We start from the raw sequence: 21,186 nt of genomic DNA, 5'->3' as shown, positions 1-21,186 counted from the left end.
GGTTTGTTCAGGGTCACACAGCCAGTATGTATAAGAGGCAGATCTTGAATCCAGGTCTTCCTGGCTTTGAGGCCTACTCTCTACTCACTAGACAATACTGGCTCTCCCATTATCACATACTTGTATCTGATAGTATGTGATAATAGGAGAGGCAGGAAATGGCAAACTACTCCAGTATGTTTGCCAAGAAAATGCCAAATGGGGTCATGGAGAGTTGGACATGGCTGAAATGACTCCGCAACAACAACAATAAATGTGCTCATCTAACCTGGTTAATAATCTCTCCTCTCTTCCTTCTCTTCTTAGCACTTATGCAACCCATTGACACTACTGGACAGTAGTTTGTTGTTTGTTTGTTATTGGGGAAATGTTAAGAGTTTGGGGGTTTCCTCCCCATGTATATGTCCTGTTGCCCTGCGTTGTGGTAGAAGGAGCCACTGGACTACAGAGGAGGAAATCCTGGCTCTGGCACCAGTTCTGCCTCTAAGTCACTGTATGACCTTGGGCAAGTCACTTCCCAAGACTCAGAGCAAGGCAGACCTCTGTCTCCTCCTCTAAACTGAAGAGGCTCCTCAAGGATATTTCCTGGCTCCTCCCCCCATCATACTGCAAATTCTTTGGAGGACAGGGACATTAACTCTCATAAGTTCAATGATGACTAGTGGAAAAAGATGAACAAGCTCATGGATTTAAAGCTGGGAGGAGGCTTAGAAGCCATCTAGGGTAACCTTCTCCTCTTACAGATGAGGAAGGTGAAGCGCAGGGAGGTTTTGCCTCTTGCCCAAATGACAGGGACAGGGTTTAAATCTGAGTCCAAATACACTGCTCTCTCCATTGTGCCAGCTGGGTAGGCTTAGAAAACCAATAACCAAGAAATATTGCCTAGCCCTTCCCTATACCTACTGTGAGCAGGGCAGGAGGAACCTTCTGGACCTAATTTCCATGATATTATGAAGTCCATGAAGCTCTTATTCTGGTGTGTGTGTGTGTGTGTCCACAATTTGATTCACTGACTTTTACTCATTGGTTCTAGTGTGAAGAAAGCACAGAGGTCTTAGTTGATCAGAAGTTATGACCAAGCCAACTGTGGCACATTTGTTTAAACTAAAAGCAAACCTGATTTTAGATGGCACTGGCAGAACAGTTCCCAGAATAAGGGAAATCGGAGTCCATACCTTTAGGAAAGGTAACTACAACCTGTAACACTTTCAGAGGAAGATGATAAGGATGAGAAAGGACCTGAAGACTAGGCTATAAGAGGATCAACTGAAGAAATTGGGGTATTTAGTCTGAAGGAGAGAAAACTTAGGGGGCAAAGGTCATTATTACTGTTTTCAAGTATTTGAAGGGCTATCCTGTGAAACAGAGATTACATTTGTTCTCCTTAGCTCCTGATGGCAGAACTGGGTGCAATGGAGGGTAAAATTAACCAGAGGAAGATTGCAGGGGATAGAACAAAGAATTGTCTAAGAACGAGAGCTGTCCAGCAATGAAATAGACTGCCTTGGCAAGATAAGGGTTTTCCATCACTCAAAGTATTTTCAGCAGAGGCTGGTTGAGTGACCCAACCTTAGAAGGATTCCTGTATTATTTGAGAGCAGGATGGAGAGGAGTCTGAATTTAATGACTTTGAAGGTCCTTCCCAAGCTCTGAAGAGTCTATGACTTGATTTGGGCCTTGAAAGAGAGACTAGATAAAATGTCAGATTTATAGTCACAGGTCCAAGGTTCAAATCCTTGCTCTTCCACTTACTATCTGGGTGGCTTTGAGCAAATTATTTCCCTGTTTCAGATCTCAGTTTCTTCATCTATAAAATGGGGGACTGTGCTAAATTACCTTGCCTAAATCATTTATACTTTGAAGAAGGATCATTCTCTGGACAGGATGGAGAAGAGGCAGAAATGCCCAAGATTTGTGATGGGGGAGAGTAAAGACACTGGTCTGGCTGGAGCAAGCAGGAGTCTGGGCTTGATACTTGCTGCCCCATTATAGAAAGGAAGGAAAGATAAGGCTTGAGGGGGAAATTGGACTTTACTAAAGATTTGATACTGATGGTTTTCCTTGAACTAAGCTCAAGAGAACCAAGCCTTGCAGCCCTATGTTTCTCTCTGTATGTGAATTGGAGGCTAAAGCTTCACTCCCACTAGTACCAAGATTGTGAGCACCCACAGCATGGACTTCCAGGCCCTTAACAAGAGTCCTCTCCTTAAAGCTTCTGAAGATGGTCACAAAGCAGGGATTCTTAACTTTCTTTGTGTCATGGACCCTTTCTGCAGTCTGGTGAGGCCCATGGACCCTTTCTTAGAATGTTTTTGAAAGCATAAAATAAAATAGGTAGGATTTTAGAAAGGAAACCAATTATATTGAAATAGTTATCCAGGTTCATGGATCCCCTAAAATCTTGGTCTGTGGACCCAGTTTAAGAATCTCTGTCTTAGAGATACCAGGGATTTCTCCATAGCTTTCCATCTATCTCCTCTTTTTTATTCTCAGGGCCACCATTCTAGTTATATCCCTTATTGCATCTGCTGGCTTACTGTAATATCTACCTAATTAGTCTCCCTACCTTGCTAGTATCTCTCCTCTCCAATCTATCCAACCCATGGGGTCCGTCCATGTTATCTTCCTAAAGGACTGTTCTAATTATGTCACTCAGGCTCAAAGCCCTTCAGTGATCCCACATTGCTTATAAGATAAAACAAACTCCCTAGCTTGGCATGTAAGGCCCTCCATAATCCAGTTCCAGGCTGTCTTTCTAGCTTCCAGCACATCATTCCTCTGTACACACTCTACTTCCCCTCTAGCCAAATCAGACTACTGTTATTCTCTGGTCTTATCCTAACTCTGTGACCTTGCATCCTCTGCCAAAAGTGACTTCTCTCTTCCCACCCCTTTGGACATCTCTAAAGTATGAAGTATATTACCACTTGTTTTTATAGTTTGTGTGTATGTGTGTATGTGTGTGTGTGTGTGTGTGTGTGTATTTGTCTTATTCCCTTTCTAGACTGTAAACTATCTGAGGGTAGAATAGAATCTCTACCTTGTTTCATCTTTGTAGCCCCAGGGTGCCTTGGACTTAATAGGCTTTTCAAAAGTGTCTGGTAAATTGAATTGAATTACAAGGCCCTGTGAGAGATACCAAGATGAATTAACATTTGAAGCAAGGGTCAGAAGGAGTTTAGAATCTAGTTGAGGAGGCAAGACTCACAATAGGAAAAGACTACTAACAATACCAGTCAGGGATAAATGCCAAGTTAGAGACAAGTTAGAATGAGGTTCAAAAGAGAGAGGGATTTGTGTGGCTTGGGGTGTTCAGGAAGCATGAAGCCATGCTGTAGGGGAAAAGAACATGGGGCTGGAAGGAAGATGATTCAGATTTCAATTCCAGCTCTGCGACTAATTCACTGGGGGACTTTGGACAAGTCGGTTTCCCTCTCTGGGTCACAGTTTCCTCATCTATAAAATGAGGGAATTTGAGTTAATGATGCGAAGTGGAGATGGGGAAGGACATTCCAGTTGGGGAGGAGGAACAAAAATGAGTTGCAAATTACTTCATTTGAAACATTTTTTAAGTGTCCACTATCATCTGTATGATGTATGGAAGGAACAAGGAGGAGACTCACCTGTGTTTGTGAGTAATGGAAAAGTGCCAAGTAAAGGAGTTTGGATTCTATCTTTGAGGTCATGGGAGCCATAATAAACTCCTGAGCAGGGGAATGACATGAGGAAAGTACTATTTTAGGAACATTAATCTGTGAACAATGTGTGTAGGGAAGAATGGAGGTGAAGAATGGATGAAGGGAAAGATGTTAGGAATCTATTGAATTAATTCATAAAGGTAGGGTATGAAGCGGGAAAGGAAGAGGAAATAGACTGCTTTGGGTGATCTAGAATAAAATCTGTTGTAGAAAGAGAATCTTAAGGTTAAAAGGAACCTTTTAAGGTCAACTAGTCCAGTCTTTTAGTTAATTCATAGCATCAGAGTAGTCACCTATTCTGTCTGAACACCTTTAGTAACAAGGAGCTCACTACCTAATGAGACAGCCCATTCCACTTCTGCACATCTCCAATTGTTGGGAAGTTTTTTTTGTACGTGGTGCCAAAATTGAATTCATGTAACTTGTACTGATTCCCTCTTTCCCTTCTCTTTTCCTGCCCAGTCAATGGTCCTAGTTCTGCTCTCTGGAGCCACATTGAACAAATCTGATCGCTCTTCTCCAAGATCTGGTAACTAGGTGGCACAGCAAATAGAGTGCTGGGCTTGCAGTCAGGTAGATTCCTCCTTTTCCTGAATTCAAATCTGGCCTCAGACACTTACTAGCTGTTCATGACCCTGGATAAGTCACTTAACCCTCTCTGCCTCAGTTTCCTCACCAATGAGCTGGAGAAGGAAATGGTAAACCACTCCAGTATCTTTGCCAAGAAAACCCCAAATGGGGTCATGAAGAGTCAGACATGACTCAACACCACCACCACCACCACCACCTCTTTATGATATCCCTTCAGATATGTAGACAGCATATGTTTACCCCCTAAGTCTAAATACCCCCAGTTCCTTCAACTGATCTTCAGATGAAATAATTTCTAGTCTCTTAATGCATTCATTCCTTTGCCACTTATACTGCAGTCAACCTAATTCAAGCCCTCCTTATCACTTACAAGGACTATTGCAATATCCTACTAATTGGTGTCCCTTCATTAAGACTCTCCTCCAGGGTTTTAACTAGGGTGGGGTCATGGGGCTTTGCCTCAAGGCAAGAAATGTAGAGAGTACTGATAGTGAAAGCACCAAGCTCTTCCCCTACCAGTTCTCTCCCTAGAATGGTAGTTTTAACCTATCATGGTATCTTCCTTCCCTGCCCAACCAACCCTCTGATGGTACCCTGGAACCAGGATACTTCTCCCTTAAGCAACTTAGAAAGCTCAAGCCACCCTGAGATATGTTTCCTCCTTCAAATGGTAGATCCCCAGAGGTGATCCCCTCTCTTTCTGCCCCACAACTTGTCCCAGACATAAAATTGCTAGCTATGGCTCTGATCTTCTCTCTCCAATCCATCCTTCGCATAGCTACCAAACTGATATTGCTAAGGCATGGATTTGGCCATGTTCTCCTCATGCTCATGAAGCTTCATTGGTTCCCTAGAGCCTCTAAGATCAACCCCCAACTTCTCTGGCATTTCAAGCTTTTCACAGTCTGGCTCCAGTCTCTCTTTTCAGGCAGATTAAACACTACTCTCCTTCAGGCACTCTACATTCCAGCCAAACTGGCCAACTAGTTATTTCCTATCCACAAGCTTCCACCTTTCATCTCCCACCTCCAGGCCTTTGCATAGGCAACCTACTCCTCATGCATGGAATGCTCTTCTTCCTCACCTCTGTCTCTTGGAAACCTTACCTCCCATCAGGACATAACTCAACAGCCACTGTGTAAAAGAGCACTGACTTCTGTACTCCAACAATTATTTTGTATTTATCATATAAATGCATGTGTACACATTTATACATATATATCTACTATTTAGTTTTATATGTATATTTTATTTTTTTCTGATAGGATGTAATTTCTTTGAGGTCAGGGACTTTTTTGTTTTCATCTTTGTAACCGTAATGTTAATTTCTCTTGTTCCCAACCTCAAAAGTCCTCCCCAACTTTCTCTGCCTAAAACCATCCTCCCCTACTTCAAGTCCTGGCTTGAGCCCCATCTTCTCCTGGAAGCCCTTCCTGACCACTCTAGCCTGCAATGATCCAATTTGGTTGGATCCTACAATGTCTGGAGAGGAGAAAGATAAGACAGGGAAGGTAGGGTGATGCTAGATTGTGGTGGGCCTTGCACTTGGTAGACAAAAGAGAACCACTGAAGGCTTTAGTCCAAAATGGAACTCAAATTTTCCCCCAAGCCCATGACTTCTCCAAATTTCCCTGTTTCTATTGAGGGTATCACCAGATATCCTTCCAGGCACCTCTCCTTCAACCATATCTAATCAGTTGCCCAGTTATGTTGATTCTACCTCCACGTCATCTATCTTATCCTTCCCTTAGTCTCCTAGTTCAGAACCTCTGGCCAAGACTATTTCAACAGCCTCCTATTCTTCTCCCTGCTTCCAGTCTCCTCTCCACTCCATCTTCCATGTAGTGACCAAAAGGGTATTCCTAAAATACAGCTCTGATTGTACCATTGTCCTCACTCAAAAACCTTTAATGGTGCCTTCCCCTCCCCTCCCCCATTGCCGCTAAGATTTAAAATACAGACTCCTTAGCCCAAGTATCAAAATTGTCTACAATCTCTTATCTAGCTGTTCGGTGATTTTATATTATTCTCTTCCCACATTCTCCATCTCAATCAAATGATCCTGCTGGCAGTTCCCTGTCCACATCACATTTCATTTCTGATGTCCCCCATGTGTGGGCACCACCTCTCATGGGAAGCTTTTCCTGTATCCCTTAGTATTTAGAACTCTCTCCTTCTTGAAATTACTCTGCATTACTTTCTATGTACTTTGTATTTACTTACTCAGTACATTCTCCCTCTCCCCCAGTTGACTGGAAGCTCCTTGAGGGTAGGAACTTTCATTTCTATCTTTGTATTCCTAGAGTATACATGGTATACACATACATCATACAGTAAGCATTTATTCTATAATCGTTGGGTTGAATCAACTTTTTTTTTTGAAAAATGATATGGGCCAGATTAATATGAAAGAAGGATTATTGGGGCAGTGTGATCAGGCTGCACTGGATAGGAAGAGAGTAGAGATAGGGAGGTCTGGTAGGATTCTACTGCAGTAGTCCATGGGGTCATAATGAGGGTTTGGACCATCAGAAAAAAGAGAGGAGATGGCACATTCAAGCCACAATTCTGAACTTGTGGTCCATGGACAGATTTCAAGGGTTCTGTTAATTTAGATGGGAAAAAAATTACATCGTGATTCTCACTAGCTTCTAGTATTTTCTTCCATTATACAAGTAGGCAACAGACCACAGAGATGTTAGGATTCAGCAGATCGCCAAAGGGTCTATGACACAAACAATGTTAAAAGCCCCTGTGTTAAAGGGGGTGTTTCAGAGGAGGATTTCAAAGGACTTGGTAAATGGCTTGGTAATCTACAATATGAAGGCGGTGGATGAACTAGTCTCTTAAACTGCCTTTCAGTTTGAATATCCCAAGATTCCATGACACTACGCCAACGGTGGTACAAATGCCACGAGTTCAATTTTGCTTTTTTTCTGGCTTTAGCCCCATAGGCAATCAGGTCAAGTCTCATTATTTGCATTTTCTAGAAAAGGGAATTGAGATTTAGAGAGGTTCTGTAACTTGACCCAGTAAGGGAGAGGGGCAGGACTAATTATAATCTCACTTCTGGCCATTTATCCCATGTGCCTTCCACTACTGCACACAGATATGGAGTCAGAGCATCTGGGCACATATCCAGACTCCCTTAATTACTACCTATATGACCTGGGATGTCACTTAGCCTTTCCCGAAGGAACCTCAGTTTCTTCACTTGTAAAATGAGGGGATTGGATTCACTCACTTCTATGATCCTTTCTGACCAAAATCTATGATCCTAATACCAGCCATGAAACCACAGCTATGCAGAAAGCAAGCAGGACATGAGGATGGCTTTGAAGATGTGCGACATGTAAGGGCCAGTATGCCTTGTTACTCATACCGTCATTAGAGGGCTATGCCTACTTTGGGTCACTGCAGTTTGCAATAGCAATGAGGAACTGGAGGGTGGCCAGAGAAAATTAAGAGAAAGCCCAGACAAGCTTGTACTATTCTAGAAGGCTTCTTGGGATAATGGAAAATCCTGGATTCCAAGTCAGAAAACCTGGGTTTGAGTCCCAAGTCTGTTGCTAACACCAGCTGTTTGACTTTGTTAAGCCACCCTCTCTGAGCCCTAATTGGCTCACATGTGTAATGTGGTAGTGGAGCGATCTAGTCCCAGGTCCTTTCTATGTCTAACTTCTTTTTTATTTTTTAGCCATAACATTTTAGGTTATAAGTTTCCCCCCAGCTTTGCTATTCTCTGTTCTAAGGTCTCTTCCATGTCTAACAGTCTATGTGTTCAGTGCCTTTCTGTTCTTTGAGTCAGGGGGCTGAACTGAATGACTTCTGGATGCTGCTCTTAGCCCGTGGGTTCTAGGGATTCTCTACTGAGTTCCTTTTGCTTCTCATGCTTCTCCCAGTGAGCTTTGATTTTTTGATTTGGTGATTTGGGTCAGCATTTCACTAACTTCATATTCCTGGATCTTTCTAGTTTTTGTTGCCTCTCTTTTCTTGCCCTGCTCAGAATCTGGAGCCAGACAATCTCTCTCCCATTCCTATGAGTTTCTTCCCAGAATTCCTTCCAGGTAGAAGTATTAATTATCCTTATTTTGCTGATGCAGAACGGGGAGGTTCTGATAACTGACTTGACTTGTTCACGGGTGCTGGATCAAGAATTTGAACCTAGGTCTTATGATTCAAAATGCAGAGAGTTCTTCCCAGGATCCCAAGGCTGCCTCAGGACCAAGGGCTCTGATGGAGGGAACACAGCTTTTCCCAGCTTTGTTGCTGGAAAGCCCAGATCAGGTTCTGGGGGATGGGACAGTTTTTCAAAGTCCCTCAGTGTGTTGCCAACACCTCCCTCTCAGCACCCCCCCACCCCAGACTAACCAACTTCAAAAGCCTAATTGCCTCTGATTTGGGCTGTTTCCTTGTTTTGTTTCTCAGGTGAGGAGGTTCCCTGGTCAGTTTCACTTTTATATGCAATGGTTGTTACCACAATGTCCCAGCTATCAGTACTCTCCACTGTTTGGGAGAGCATTTTGAGAGGAAGTGATGGCTCAGAGGTGTCATAATTTTTTTTTGTTGGGGGGGGGGCGGTTTGCAGAAGGCATGAAACAAAGGAATAATTAAGAAGGCAAAGAGTAAAAGTAAGGTTAAAAGAAGGGGTGAGAATTTAAAAGGCTAAAAAACAATGCTCCTTCCAGTGAAGTCAGAAAACCTAGGTGTTAATCTCACACTAAGGTGAGGATGCTCTCACAATCTGTGTGACCTTAGGTAAGTCACTTCATCTCTTTTGACTTCAGTTTCCTCATCTGTAGAATGGGATGAACTAGACTAGAAGAACTCTGTAGTCCCTTCTAAATCACAGAATTTCAAACTAGAAGGGATTTTGGAGGAAATCTAGTCCAATCCTCCTCAAACATCTTTTTCTCAAAGATGAGAAAATGGAAACCCAGAAAAGTAGAAGAGCTTGTCCAAGGTCAACCAGATAACCAACCACAAAGGCCAGGTTTTGACTCCAGATCTTCTGAGTCCAAATCCAATTCTTGGGCTTTTGGTTGATTCTAGCTGGTTTGTGTAAATGCTGGGGCCTTCTCTGGGGTTCATCATATAATATGTGTCAGAGTCCAAGCTTAAAGAGGAGGGAAAAGAGGAGTAGCCGAGGGAAGACACCCTTCCTCCTCTCCCCTATACCTTTAGTTTCCCTGCCTGTCCTTCATTTCTTTCCTGGGGGACTACAGTACCTATTTAGCTCAGGAAATATAAGGAAGGACATGGATTAGACTCATCAGTCCAAAGATATTTCCTGATCCAGCTTTAGAGCATGGGATTGAGAGGCTCTAAGTCATGTGGGTCTTGTAGATACAGACAGAATGGAAATTCTAGACTGGAAGGGAAATCAAAGGCCATTTAATTCAGTTCCTTTAAGAGACTTAAGGTGAATGTGGAAAAATTCCCCTCTAATAATAGTAGCTACCATTTTCTAAATCACTTCAAGGTTGGTCAAATTCCTCCCCCCTCCCTTTCCCTTCAAAATATAGCAAGCATTTATTAAGTGTCTATTGTATACATAGCCTTGTGCTAGGTGCTGTGGAAGATTTAGAGAAATTTAGAGAAAATTCTGTGGTAAGAGGGCATCACAGTGGCAGGGATTAGATACAAGCATTGATAATTATAATACATCATATTACATAATGAATGCTTGGAGGAATATAACACAAAATGCTATATGAAGTCTGAAGGGGAAAGACTTTAACTGACCTGTCTCAGGAAGGAAATACTTTAATGTAAGTATGGTTATTCCCAGTTTTTACAGATTAAGAAACTGAGGATCAGAAGTATGGCTGAGATTGTATCTAAGGTAGCTTTGAACTCTGGTCTTTCTTCTCCAAATTCAGAGCTCTTTAATTGGGTTTTATATTTTCTATATTTACTTCTCTATGTACATGCTGTCTCACCCCAACTCAACATAAACTATATGAGATAAGAAAACGTCTTTTGGCTTGTCTTTGTATCTCCTGAGAGATTTAATGGATAAGAGAGCCCTGTAGCCAGGAATACTTAGGATTCAAGTCCCATTCATACTGGCTATAAGACCCTGGGAAGGTCACTTAACCTATCAATGCTCTATGCACCCCTCCAAAACTCAGTTGCAGAGAACATGCTGACCTACGTTAGTAGAGGGAACTTGCTAACCAGAAGTTCCTCACCCCAATAAAATCACAAATCTGGTTCCTATCTCCAGTGCCTGGTACACAGTAAAGTATAATAAATGCTTCCTGTTTTTCCTCTACACCAGGCTGCTGGAGACGGAGAGTGGGGGGAGAGGAATAGGTGGGGAGGGGAAGAAAATGGGCATATGTTGTTGGCTATGTGAGACCAGAAAGAGGTAGGAGCTCTTGGGGTAGTGGGGTAACGGCAAGAGCACCCTCTTTGGCATTAGAGGCTGTGGGAGCTAATCTAGCTGCGGTACTGTGTGACCTCTGGTAGATAGGGGCCTCAGTTTCTTTATCTGTCAGCTGTGGGGGTTGGCCACGATAATCTCTATCCTAACTCTAAAACCTATGAAATCCCAAGGCGAGCTCCAAGATTCCTCAAAAGAGCAGACTGATATTGGTCCTTCGACTTGCCAGACATCTCAGGTTGAAGTGACTAGGCAGGGGGACCTCCTGCGACCCAGGGTTCCTAGGGCTATCTCTGAGGGAAAACTAAACAAAATAGGAAGGAGAGGAAGGAGGTTGGTGAAAGGAGGCTCTGGAGTCCCAGGCAGACAAATCCTGCTCGCATCAACCTAGTCCCAGGTTGTGTAGGAGAAAACTATTTTAAAGGCAAATGCCTGCCCAAGGAAGGAAAAGGAGGAGGTGTACTTGGGGAGGCCAGGCCGGGGACCAGGGTGGGGGGTTGGGACCAGGCTCCCCAGTGACAGGAGGGATATTTATATCAGTAGTTCGGGGGCGGAACGTGCTTCCTTCTCGCCCCAGGAATGCGGCTGCCCCGGGGTTTCTAATTAGGGCTATGGAGCAGGGATCTGGCTCCAAGTAACAAACATCGCCGGCACACCTCCCCGATTCCCCACACCCCCCAACTTGCAGGTGTCCTCTGCTCCCCGTCCCGCCCCCGCCCCCCCCCCCACTCCGCCAATGACCCCGACTCCACTGCTTTTACTCTCCTCAGTGCACACCAATTAGGTTTCTGAACACTTGTAGATTCCTACACAGACACCTCACCTCGCCCCCCTCCCCCTCCCTGTCGTCCCAGCACTTAATTCTGGCCCTGCTCCCTCCTCCCGGGAGGACTGAGACCCACGACACCTGCTCAGGTTCGGGGCTCTGTCCGGTTGGCCTTCTAACCGGGGTTCTAATCCGGGAGCCACACACACTTCCACACCCTACGCACCATCACATTCCTGGGGTGGGAGAACAAGAGCCCAGGCCGACTGAAGCCACAGGTGCTGCAGAGCCCCGGGCCTGCGTGTCTCTGCACGTATGTCTGTGCATGTTTGTGTGGGGGTCTGTGTGTATGTTCGGGTCACTGTGTGTCTGTGCATGTGACAGTGGGAGCTATGGGGTGGGTCCACGTGTTGGATGGTATGTGTGTGTATGTGTGTTGCGTATTCTCTGTGTATGTTCCCGATGTGTGTGTTTATGCCCCAAGGTGGAGGGAGGTGTTGGGGGGGTAGTGGTGGTGGTGGGTGGGGGTGTGTGTGTTTGTGTGTTGGGGAGGGGTGTTTAGTGTGTCTGCAGTGCGGTGCGTATGCCCGTGTCGTGCGCGTCCGCGTTGTGCAATTACGGCGAATTAGCATCGCGCAGCTCGGTGGTGCTTTACCGTACTTACTAATCGCCGTTCCAGCGTCACCGCTCCCCGGGCGGCGGTGGCGGCGGCGGCGGCGGCAGCGGTGGCAGCGGTGCACTCCGTGCTTCCTCGCCCTGCTCCTGCTCGCCGGGACACGGTCTCCTTGTCGGAGAAGGGCCTCTTCCAAGGCAAAGCCCTTCTTCCCTGTCTAAATCTAATTCTTCCCAAGCCCAGCAAGTTCTTATCCAGGACTGATCCCATGCGTCTAAAGCAGAGCAGAGGACTGCGCCCCGCGCAGCCGAGAACGAAATCGTTCCTAGCCCCGCAGCCTCCTTAAGAGGGGCAACCCCACCAGCGTTCACCACCCTTCCAACCCTGGGCCCTTAACTTTTAGGATGAGCTGAAACCCCCCTCCCCGCCCCCCAACAAACACACAAACTATAGCACTCACACTCTCCCTCCACCCCTCAAGTCTCCCGGAGGCACAAGGACTTCCGAAGGAGTGATTTTTTTTTTCTTAAAGGAAATCGACACACTCTTTCCCTAAACACCCACCCCAGCCTCCCGGAGTGGGGAACCCTCCCTCACTGCCCTTTAACTTTCGTTTACGTCTAGGGGAACTTCTTCAAATGTTTCCCAACCCGACCCCAGATAGTGCCTGCGGCCCTCTGCAGCCCCTGCCAGGGTATCTAGTCCCATTCGTCACTTTCCCTCTGGTCCTGACCCTCCTCCCTCCCCCTCCCAATATCTGGTCCCATTCGTCATTTTCATCCCCTCCCTCAAGTCCTGATTCTCCCACCCCCACCCCCACCCCTCCCCGCCCAGTATCTGGTCCCATTCGTCACTTTCATTCCCCCCCCCCCCAACCCCCACCAGTCCCCTGCCAGATTTCGGGACCTTACTACCGCCTGACAGGTCAGAGGGAGCAGACGGAACCCGAGTCACCCATAACAACTATATCACTCCTCCTCCCACCCCACCCCGCTCCGCCCCACTCCCTCCAGTGAACCATCTTAGGGGCAAAAAACCCAGAAAGAAAGAAAAATTATTATCGGATTAAATGTACTTCGGCTGTCTCTCTTCTCTCTCTGCCTCCTCCCTCCCCCCCCCATAATTATGCTAAATCTTAGGCACAGGCAGGTCGGAGAAGAGGAATCAGGAGACTTTCTCTACCCTCGATCTCAATACTCCCCTTATTCCCACCACTCCACTCCCCCCACTCCTCACTCCCCGGGCTTTTTGCAAGTGAAAACTCCAGGGTTTACCCTCCGGAGTCCGGCCCTCTCTAGGCACGGTTGTAAGTCAGTAGCGCCGGATAGGCGCCCAGGGCAGCTGGGGTTTTAACTTGGGCTTCCGACAGGGTTAGATTAGATTCAGGCCAACATCAGTAACTTCGGGCCCCCTTCCCTCTTTAACAAATCCCCACCTTTTTCTGCCTTGTGTGTCCGCAGGGGGAGGGTTCTAGGGAAGAAAAACTTCGAAGGGACAGTGTTCTCTTTTTCAACTTTAACACTTGGAGGGTTTCGCTTTAATTTCACTTAATTCTTGGGGCTAGAGGAGTTACTGGAGAGCAGGAAAGTGCAGGTCGAGCCCTCCACCTCTTTCCCCTGCCAAGATTGAGAGCCTCACAGGACCCGCTTCTCTTCTTTCCCAACTCGATTGCTCCAGACACTTTATAACGACCTCCTCTCTCTACCAAGGGGCTCAGTCTCAGCCTGCCAAAAGACCCCATTCATTGGCACCGCGGACTAGGCACCTGGGGGGAAGCAGAAGCTGCGCCCCCAGTGCAGACTTCGACGAACCCGCAAGTTCGCCGGAGCAGGAGGTTTAACCCTCCTATCTCGGGCCCTTTGCCCGGCGAGAGACAAGCAAAAGATGGGCCGGGAGAGATTGCACAAGCCTCGGTCCTGCCCCTATCTCACCCACTCTGGTCCCCTTTCCTGGTTTTTTTTTTTTCTTTCTCTTTTTACGTAACTTTTCTCTTCTGAAGTGTTCGGTCTTGTCTTACCAACTTTTTTTTTTTTTTTAAGTTTGTGTAGGTAATGTATGTAGGTAATCTATACGCTATACATAACGTATGCAGAGAAAAACCTATTACTTCAAGAAGTCTTTTATCTTTTCATATGTCTCTTTCTTCTCTCCTCCATCATTTCATCTCTCCCCTTTTCCTATTTCTATCCCCCTTTCTTCTTCTATCTCCTCTCTTCTTTGTCCGCCTCCCCCCCCCCATTTCTCCTTTTCTCTTCTGTCCTACTCTCTCCAGCCTCGACTGTCTCGTCCATCTTCTCTCTTCTCTCTCTTCCCCTGCTTTTCCTCTCTCGTATGTCTAGCGAAATCACCTTGAAGCGCCGGTGTCAACTGGGATCATTAGCTCTTTAATTCGGCAGCAGGCTCTGGCTCGAGTAGATCAAAGCCCCCGGAAGCTCCCTTCGCTACCCGGTCCCACCCGGGTCAGTGGTGTGGATTGGGGTGTGTGTGGGGGGGAGGGTGTCGCGGTACCGACGTACTCAGGTAAAAGGGGAAAAAAAACCACCGAGTCCAGCTCGACCTCCACTCCCTCGCTGAAACCCTAAAGTGGGGGAGAGCTTGCGGGGGGGGGGCGCAGAATAAAGATACAGATATTCCCTCCCCTTCTCCCACAAGCAGAATTTCGGACCTCAAGGGGATCCGGCCCGGGTAAATGCTTACACAGGGTCGAAACTCGGGAGCGGCGGCTGGGGCATGTGTTCAGGGGACAGAGGGAATGTGGGGGGGCAGAAGGGAAGAGGTGAAGTTAGGGAAGCCACACTCACCACCAGATCGGGTAGCTGCCCATCGCCTGCTTCAGCCCGCAGAGAAAAAAGAAATATCCAAACGGGGCCATCGCCACAGGATCAGGAAAAACAGCAACAAGCCCTCCCCTCCAATTATATTTTTTTTTAAAGAGAAAAATTCGAGGTTCTTCGGGACCTCTCACCCCAGACACGGGGAAAAGTTGAAAAGAGGAGAAAGAGGGGGAAAAGAGGAGAGGCACCCCCCTCCCCCCTCCCCTGGAGCCCCCTCCTGGCTCCTGTGCGTCCCCCTCCTGGCAGCGAGGTGTGCGATCAGCTCCTCTCCCCGCCTCTCCCCCCCTCCCTCCCCAAGCTAAACTCTCGTAGGAGAGAGACTAGAGCAGGTAAGAGGGAGCCAACTCGCTTTCCTCGGGCGCCTTCGGGAGCGGGCGGGGAGGGGGGGGTGGAGAAGGAGAGAGCAAGTGTGAGAGAGAGGGAGAGAGAGAGAAAGTAAAGGGGGGGGGAGACTCTTTGCGCCCCAGCCAAGACAGTGAAGAGCCGGAGAGGCAAATATTTAAGAAGAAGGAGAAAAAAAAAAACAAAAACAAAAAAGGTAGCAGGAGCTCCCTTTGAAGGCTCCAATCAGCACTGATCGCCACAGGGAAAACGCGGATGCTTCCCTCGTCTCTGTCAGTCAGAGCCGCCCGGGCTGGAATGAGCTAATTGCGCGGAGATAGGGTTTTAATACTCATTAAAGACAAGTTGGCCCGCGAGTCCCGGGGAAGATGGTGTTTAAAGGGGGAGGAAGATTTAAGGGGCTTTAAATAGACAGACGGAACCCCTGCGGATCTGGGTAGCTATAACAACCTCCCCGGATTTCACTCCCGGGGTCGAAGCTGCTAAAATGCAAAAGGAGAGAGAGAGAGTGAGAGAGAGAGAGAGAGAGAGAGAGAGAGAGAGAGAGAGAGAGAGAGAGAGAGAGAGAGAGACAGAGACAGAGACAGAGACAGAGACAGACAGACACAGAGAGACAGAGACAGAGAGAGACAGACACAGAGAGACAGAGACAGAGACAGACAGAGAGAGAGACACAGAGACACAGAGACAGATCTTAGAAATGTATGTAGGTTCCGGGTGCAGGGTGGGGGTGTGTGGAGGGGAAGGGATGGGGTGGGGAGAAATTGGAAATGGTCACTTCTTTCGGTCTTTCTCATTAGAGTTATTTTACTGTAATCTCTCCATGAGGTGTTCTATATGGAAAGACTTGTACTGGGTGTTTCTGTCCTCTCCTATCCTACCTTTTCAATGTAGAAAGAAACATACAATATTGAAAAAAGAAAGGACACTCGCCAAGTCAGTTTAGAAACTGTCTGGGTTTGTGTGGCTAAGAGTGAGGAGAGGCCAGGATCCAAAGGAAAAGGTGCTAGGTTTGGAGCTGGGCTAGAATACTGGTGTCCCTGGCAAGTTGTCTCTCCAATCTGGCCTTAGTTTCATCATCTTTAAAATGGGTTCTGTCTGTATCTAAATGATATGACCCCTTGAAACCTGTCCTTCTAGAGCTGTCAGGTCATCTTAGTCTAGTCTCTTTATCCCAGTGTTGACCTTGGAGAAGTCTCTAGTACTGGATTCAAGTGGGTCCCCCCCCCCATACTTCTTCTTGGGGCAATGACCCTTGGGATTCTCTCTGGGCCACATCTTCTTTTCAGCTCCCTGCTGGCAGTCACTGTGTCTTGTTTGTTTGTACTATTGCAGCTGGAAAAGACAGTACAGAACATCTAGCTCCAGCCTCCTTCATGCCTCCCCCCTCCCCAGACAGGACCAGAGAAGGGAAAGGACTTATCCAAGGTCACATAGTGGAGAAAAAGATTGGAACCTAGGTCTGACTCCCAGTACAGGGATTTTCTACTATTACTGACTACCTGTTACTTCTGGAATTATAGGGGTGGAGGGGAGAGAGAGGGAGAAAGAGAGAGAGACACCACAGACAGACAGACACAGAGACAGAGACAGAGAAAGACAGAGAAAGAGACAGATATATATATATATATATATATATATATATATATATAATATAGATAGATAGAGAGAGAGAGAGAGAGAGAGAGAGGAGAGAGAGAGAGAGAGAGAGAGAGAGAGAGAGAGAGAGAGGATAATGTTGTAATTTGGAAAGTATGGTCCCAGAGGTCCTTAAGGCCCCCTAGCAAAATGAACCATTAAATTCCCCTTCCCAGACTGGGACTTGATCACATGATCACTGCTCACTCTTCCCTCCCCTCCTCTTTCCCTCTGCAGGGACACTAAGGCCCTGTTGGGAAAGGGAGAGAGGATGACCTCGAATGGGTTCACTGGTTTATTTGGGGGGGCAATAGGAAGTGAGGAGGAAAGTGGAGTTTAACTTCCGCCAATTTCTTCTGATTCAGCCATGGGATAGATGCCTGCGTTCTGTTTCTCAATCCCTCCATTCCTTTATATGATGTGACCTTGGGCAAGTCACTTGCCCTATATCGCTCCCGTTTTCTCCTTTATAAATCGAGAGGGTTTGGATTAGATAGTTCACTTCCAAGATCTTTCAGATCCCTTCCCCCTCTGACATTCTCTGTGCCTATCAGTTAGCTGACTATTCAGGAAGTTTGTATGGCTCCCCCCAGTCCTGGGCTTGGCAAATAGGGGCATCCTTCCCTCTCTTAGTTAAATCAGTACTGTCTCCTTCCCAAAACTGGCACTATTTTAGAGACAGTAGAGTTAACTGAATCACCAGAAGAGAACTTAGAACATGTGGTGTCCTAGCTGGCAGACACCTTGAAGACCATCTAGTCTATGCCTTTTATTTTACAAAGGGGGAAACTGAGGCCCAGCGACAAGGGACTTCAGGAGGCATGGTGTTGGAATAGGGACATTAGGTATGGATTCTGGCTCCACCATGGCCAGTGTATATGACCTTGAGTAAGGAAATTTCCCTTTTGCATTTCAGTCAAGAGAAAAGTGGTTTGTCAGTCTTGGAATGCTGCAGAATTGGGAGTTATTGTTGCCTGAGGTTACATAGCTTGTAGGCTCAGATCCAGGGTCCAAACCCAGGTCTTCTGTCTTTTAGTCTAGTGTTTTCCATTGCAGCAAACGACCTCCATTATTATTTTGTATTTGAGTCACCTCTGCCCCCACCCCATGGAGAGCAGGGTGGGGGAGGAGTCAGAAGGCTCATCCTGTGGACTTTCCCTCTGTCTCTCTGAAAATCCCACCCAATTATAGCATTACTGGAAGGAACCCCAGGCTTTGTGGGGAGGGGAGGGAGAGGGTGGAGAATGGGGACTGGAGGAGTTCACTTTGCAGCTGAAATGATCTGTTTCAGCCTAGAAGTCCCATTCTCCGTGTGGAAGGATCCGAGTTAGAGTCTCCAATGGGATCTGAGCCAAGGAAGGCCTCAGGGAGAGATAAGAGAAAGAAGAGTTTAGCTATACGTTCTCCCCTGTTCAGTGCCAAAGTCCTGAAGCTTGGAGCTTAGCATGGGGAGATCTGGGTGTTTTGAGCTCTAGAGTGGCATGGTATAATGATAATACAGAACACTGGACCGAGAGTCAGAGGACCTGGGTTCAAATCCTTTCTCTGCTACTTACTTGCTAGCTATGTCTTGTTCCTTCTTGAAGACTCATTTTCAACATTATGTCCAACAATGATATTGGTTTCTAAGGTTCCCACCAGCTCTAAATCCTGTGATCCTTACATGGCTCCTGTTCATTTTCTTTCTTTTTTTTTTTTTGGAGGGGGAAGGCAGGGCAATTGGGGTTAAGTGACTTGCCCAAGGTCACACAGCTAAGTAAGCCAAGTAAGTGTGTCAAGTGTCTGAGGCCGCATTTGAACTCAGGTCCTCCTGACTCCAGGGCCAGTGCTCTGCTCACTGCGCCACCTAGCTGTCCTGCACCTGTTCATTTTCCAAACAGATCTTTCTGCCTCACTTCCTTCTAGCTAGCTAGCCCTTACCCTAAGTCTGGAATGCCTGGCATATGTAAATACCTTAAGTAGGAATAATGGCCAGGAGGGGCTCCCAGAATCAAGTGAAGGAGGGATATTACTGAAAGATTGAGGAATAGTTTAGGGAATGAGCAGACCTGCTAGAGAGGGCCTACATGTTTGGGGAGTAGAGAAGGATTTCCTGCCTTATGGAGAAGTAGGTAGGGCTCAGTCTTGCGGGGAGTCTAGTCAAAAGGTCCTTCAGAGCCTTCATTCATCCTCTGTTTCTGACTTTGGCTTGAGAGTAGATCCTTGACTATTTCTATATTGGGGCAGATCTTCTGGATCAATCCAATTCAATTCATGGGCTACCTCCTCTGTGATGCCTTTCCTGATTCCTCTATTCAGAAGTTGTCCCTGGCATAGTGGGAGCAGTACAAGATGGAAAGTTGGAAGATCTGGGTTCATCCACCACCTTTGGCATTTACTATCTGAGCCATCTTTGGCAAGTCATCTCACCTCTCAAACCTCCATTCCTCATCTGTAGATTGGGAACAATTGTGTTTTTACTTCCCAGGGTTGTGAAGGAAATGCATTGGAAACCTTCAAGTGCTAGAAAAATGGGAGTTAGCATTATCATTTCCTGGGACACTGTAGTCTTACCAATTTACCACTTCCTAATTTTCTCTGTGCATGTCTAATCTACCACTATCCTCCTTTAATATCTTCTTACGGAATAGAAGAGACTCCTGTTCTTGAAGATTATGTTAGTGGGGCAGAAGACCTGCCAGGTCCAACCAATCAATCAATTAACAAGCATTTATTAAGTGCCAGTCATCGTACTAAACTCTGGTCATACAATGGCAAAAGCAAATCAGTTCCTGCTGCCACCAAGGAGCTCATAGTTAATCTGGGAGAGACAAGCATACATCAAGGTATAAATAAAATAGATTTTAATTGTGATGGGAAGGCAGTAGCAGCAAGGGAGGGATCAGGAAAGGCTTCATGTGGAAGGTGGCTCTTGAGCTAAGCATGTAAGGAAACTAGGGAGTCTAAGATAAATAGATGATAAAAGCTGAAAAGGCCTTAAGAGTAGCACCTGGAATGGATTAAATGTAGAGAAACTCATCACCAGAGGGTTGTCCAGGAGAGCATGAAATGGAGTGGTCAGAATAACCCCTCAGACTTGCCTATTGAGGTTTATAGGGGCAGTGATCTACAAGAGCAGAAAGAAACCCACAATAATGAAATCGTGGACCCTAGAATATGGCTATGCATGTCACATCTATGTAAGGTATGTTGAAATTTGCTTGTGAGCAGGCTCGATATTGTTACTATCATTATATCCTTAGCCTCTAGCATCTCATTTTGTAAAGCCCCTCTTAAATCTTCCTCCCTTCCCTCTCCCTCCCTCCCTTCCTTCCCTCCTTCCTTCCTTCCCCTTCCCTCTCCCTCCCTCCTTCCTTCCTTCCCTCTCCCTCCCTCCCTTCCTTCCTTCCTTCCCTCCTTCCTCCCTCCCTTCCTTCCCTCCTTCTTTCCTTCCTTCCTTCCTTCCTTCCTTCCTTCCTTCCCTCCTTCCTCCCTCCCTCCCTCCCTCCCTTCCTCCCTTCCTTCCTTCCTTCCTTCCTTCCTTCCTTCCTTCCTTCCTTCCTTCCTTCCTTCCTTCCTTCCTTCCCTCCTTCCTTTCTTTCTCCTTCCAAATGAGAACAGGACCCTATATTCAACACTGTGGAGAATCCGAAGATGAATTCAATATAATTCGAATTCAACAGATATTTACTGACAGCATGCAATGTGCAGGCTCCAAAAGAGATTAAAATGTTTAGGTAAGACATGGTCTTCAGCTTACAGGCTAATGGTGGGAAGAAATCCAAATAAAGAATTGAAAATAGAAAATAGCCTGTCAGAGAGGTGCAAAGTGCTTCACGAGATTCCAGAGGGAGGGGGAAAGGCTCTGTGTGTCTCAATTTCCCATTTAGAGAGGAAGCTTCTTGAGGGTAGAAGCTTCCTTCTGTTTCCCGTGAGGGTATCAGGACACAGGGCTGGCTGGGCTCACCAGAGGCGCTGAGGAGATGCTTATGTGACATTGAATGACACTAATTCAGGCACTAGGTATGATCTTTACTGAAGGGCAGTAGAATATCTAATAAGCATTGCACCTAAGAGTCAGGTGCTCCAAGTTTCACCCTTAGCTTTTCTGCTGACTACGTGTGTAACCTTGGGACAATCACCCTCTCTGGATAATAATAACAATTGGCATTTACATATCACTGTATGGTTAGCAAAACAGTTTACACATGCAATCTCACAACCCTGCTAGATAAGTGCTACAGGGAACATTTCACCCATTTCACATGTGAAGAAACTGAGACCAAGAGAAATTAAGTGAGCTGCTCAGTACCACAGGGCCAGTAAGAATCTGAGGG

The 21,186-nt window shown here is 46.4% G+C and overlaps 1 protein-coding gene across 1 annotated transcript in view; it reads right to left on the bottom strand.

The window, feature by feature from the left end:
- The window catches only part of WNT3A (Wnt family member 3A), a 92,324-nt gene extending 77,396 nt beyond the window's left edge, over nucleotides 1-14,928 (bottom strand). The window contains exon 1 of the mRNA XM_036739752.1: nucleotides 14,858-14,928. Coding sequence (XP_036595647.1) covers nucleotides 14,858-14,928 — 71 coding nt within the window. The remainder of the gene's footprint in view (nucleotides 1-14,857) is intronic.
- Nucleotides 14,929-21,186: the final 6,258 nt, after the last annotated feature.

This window comes from Trichosurus vulpecula, chromosome 9, assembly GCF_011100635.1.
Source record: "Trichosurus vulpecula isolate mTriVul1 chromosome 9, mTriVul1.pri, whole genome shotgun sequence".
In the NCBI taxonomy this organism is placed as follows: domain Eukaryota; kingdom Metazoa; phylum Chordata; class Mammalia; order Diprotodontia; family Phalangeridae; genus Trichosurus; species Trichosurus vulpecula.
This window is presented reverse-complemented; position numbering and strand designations above follow the sequence as displayed.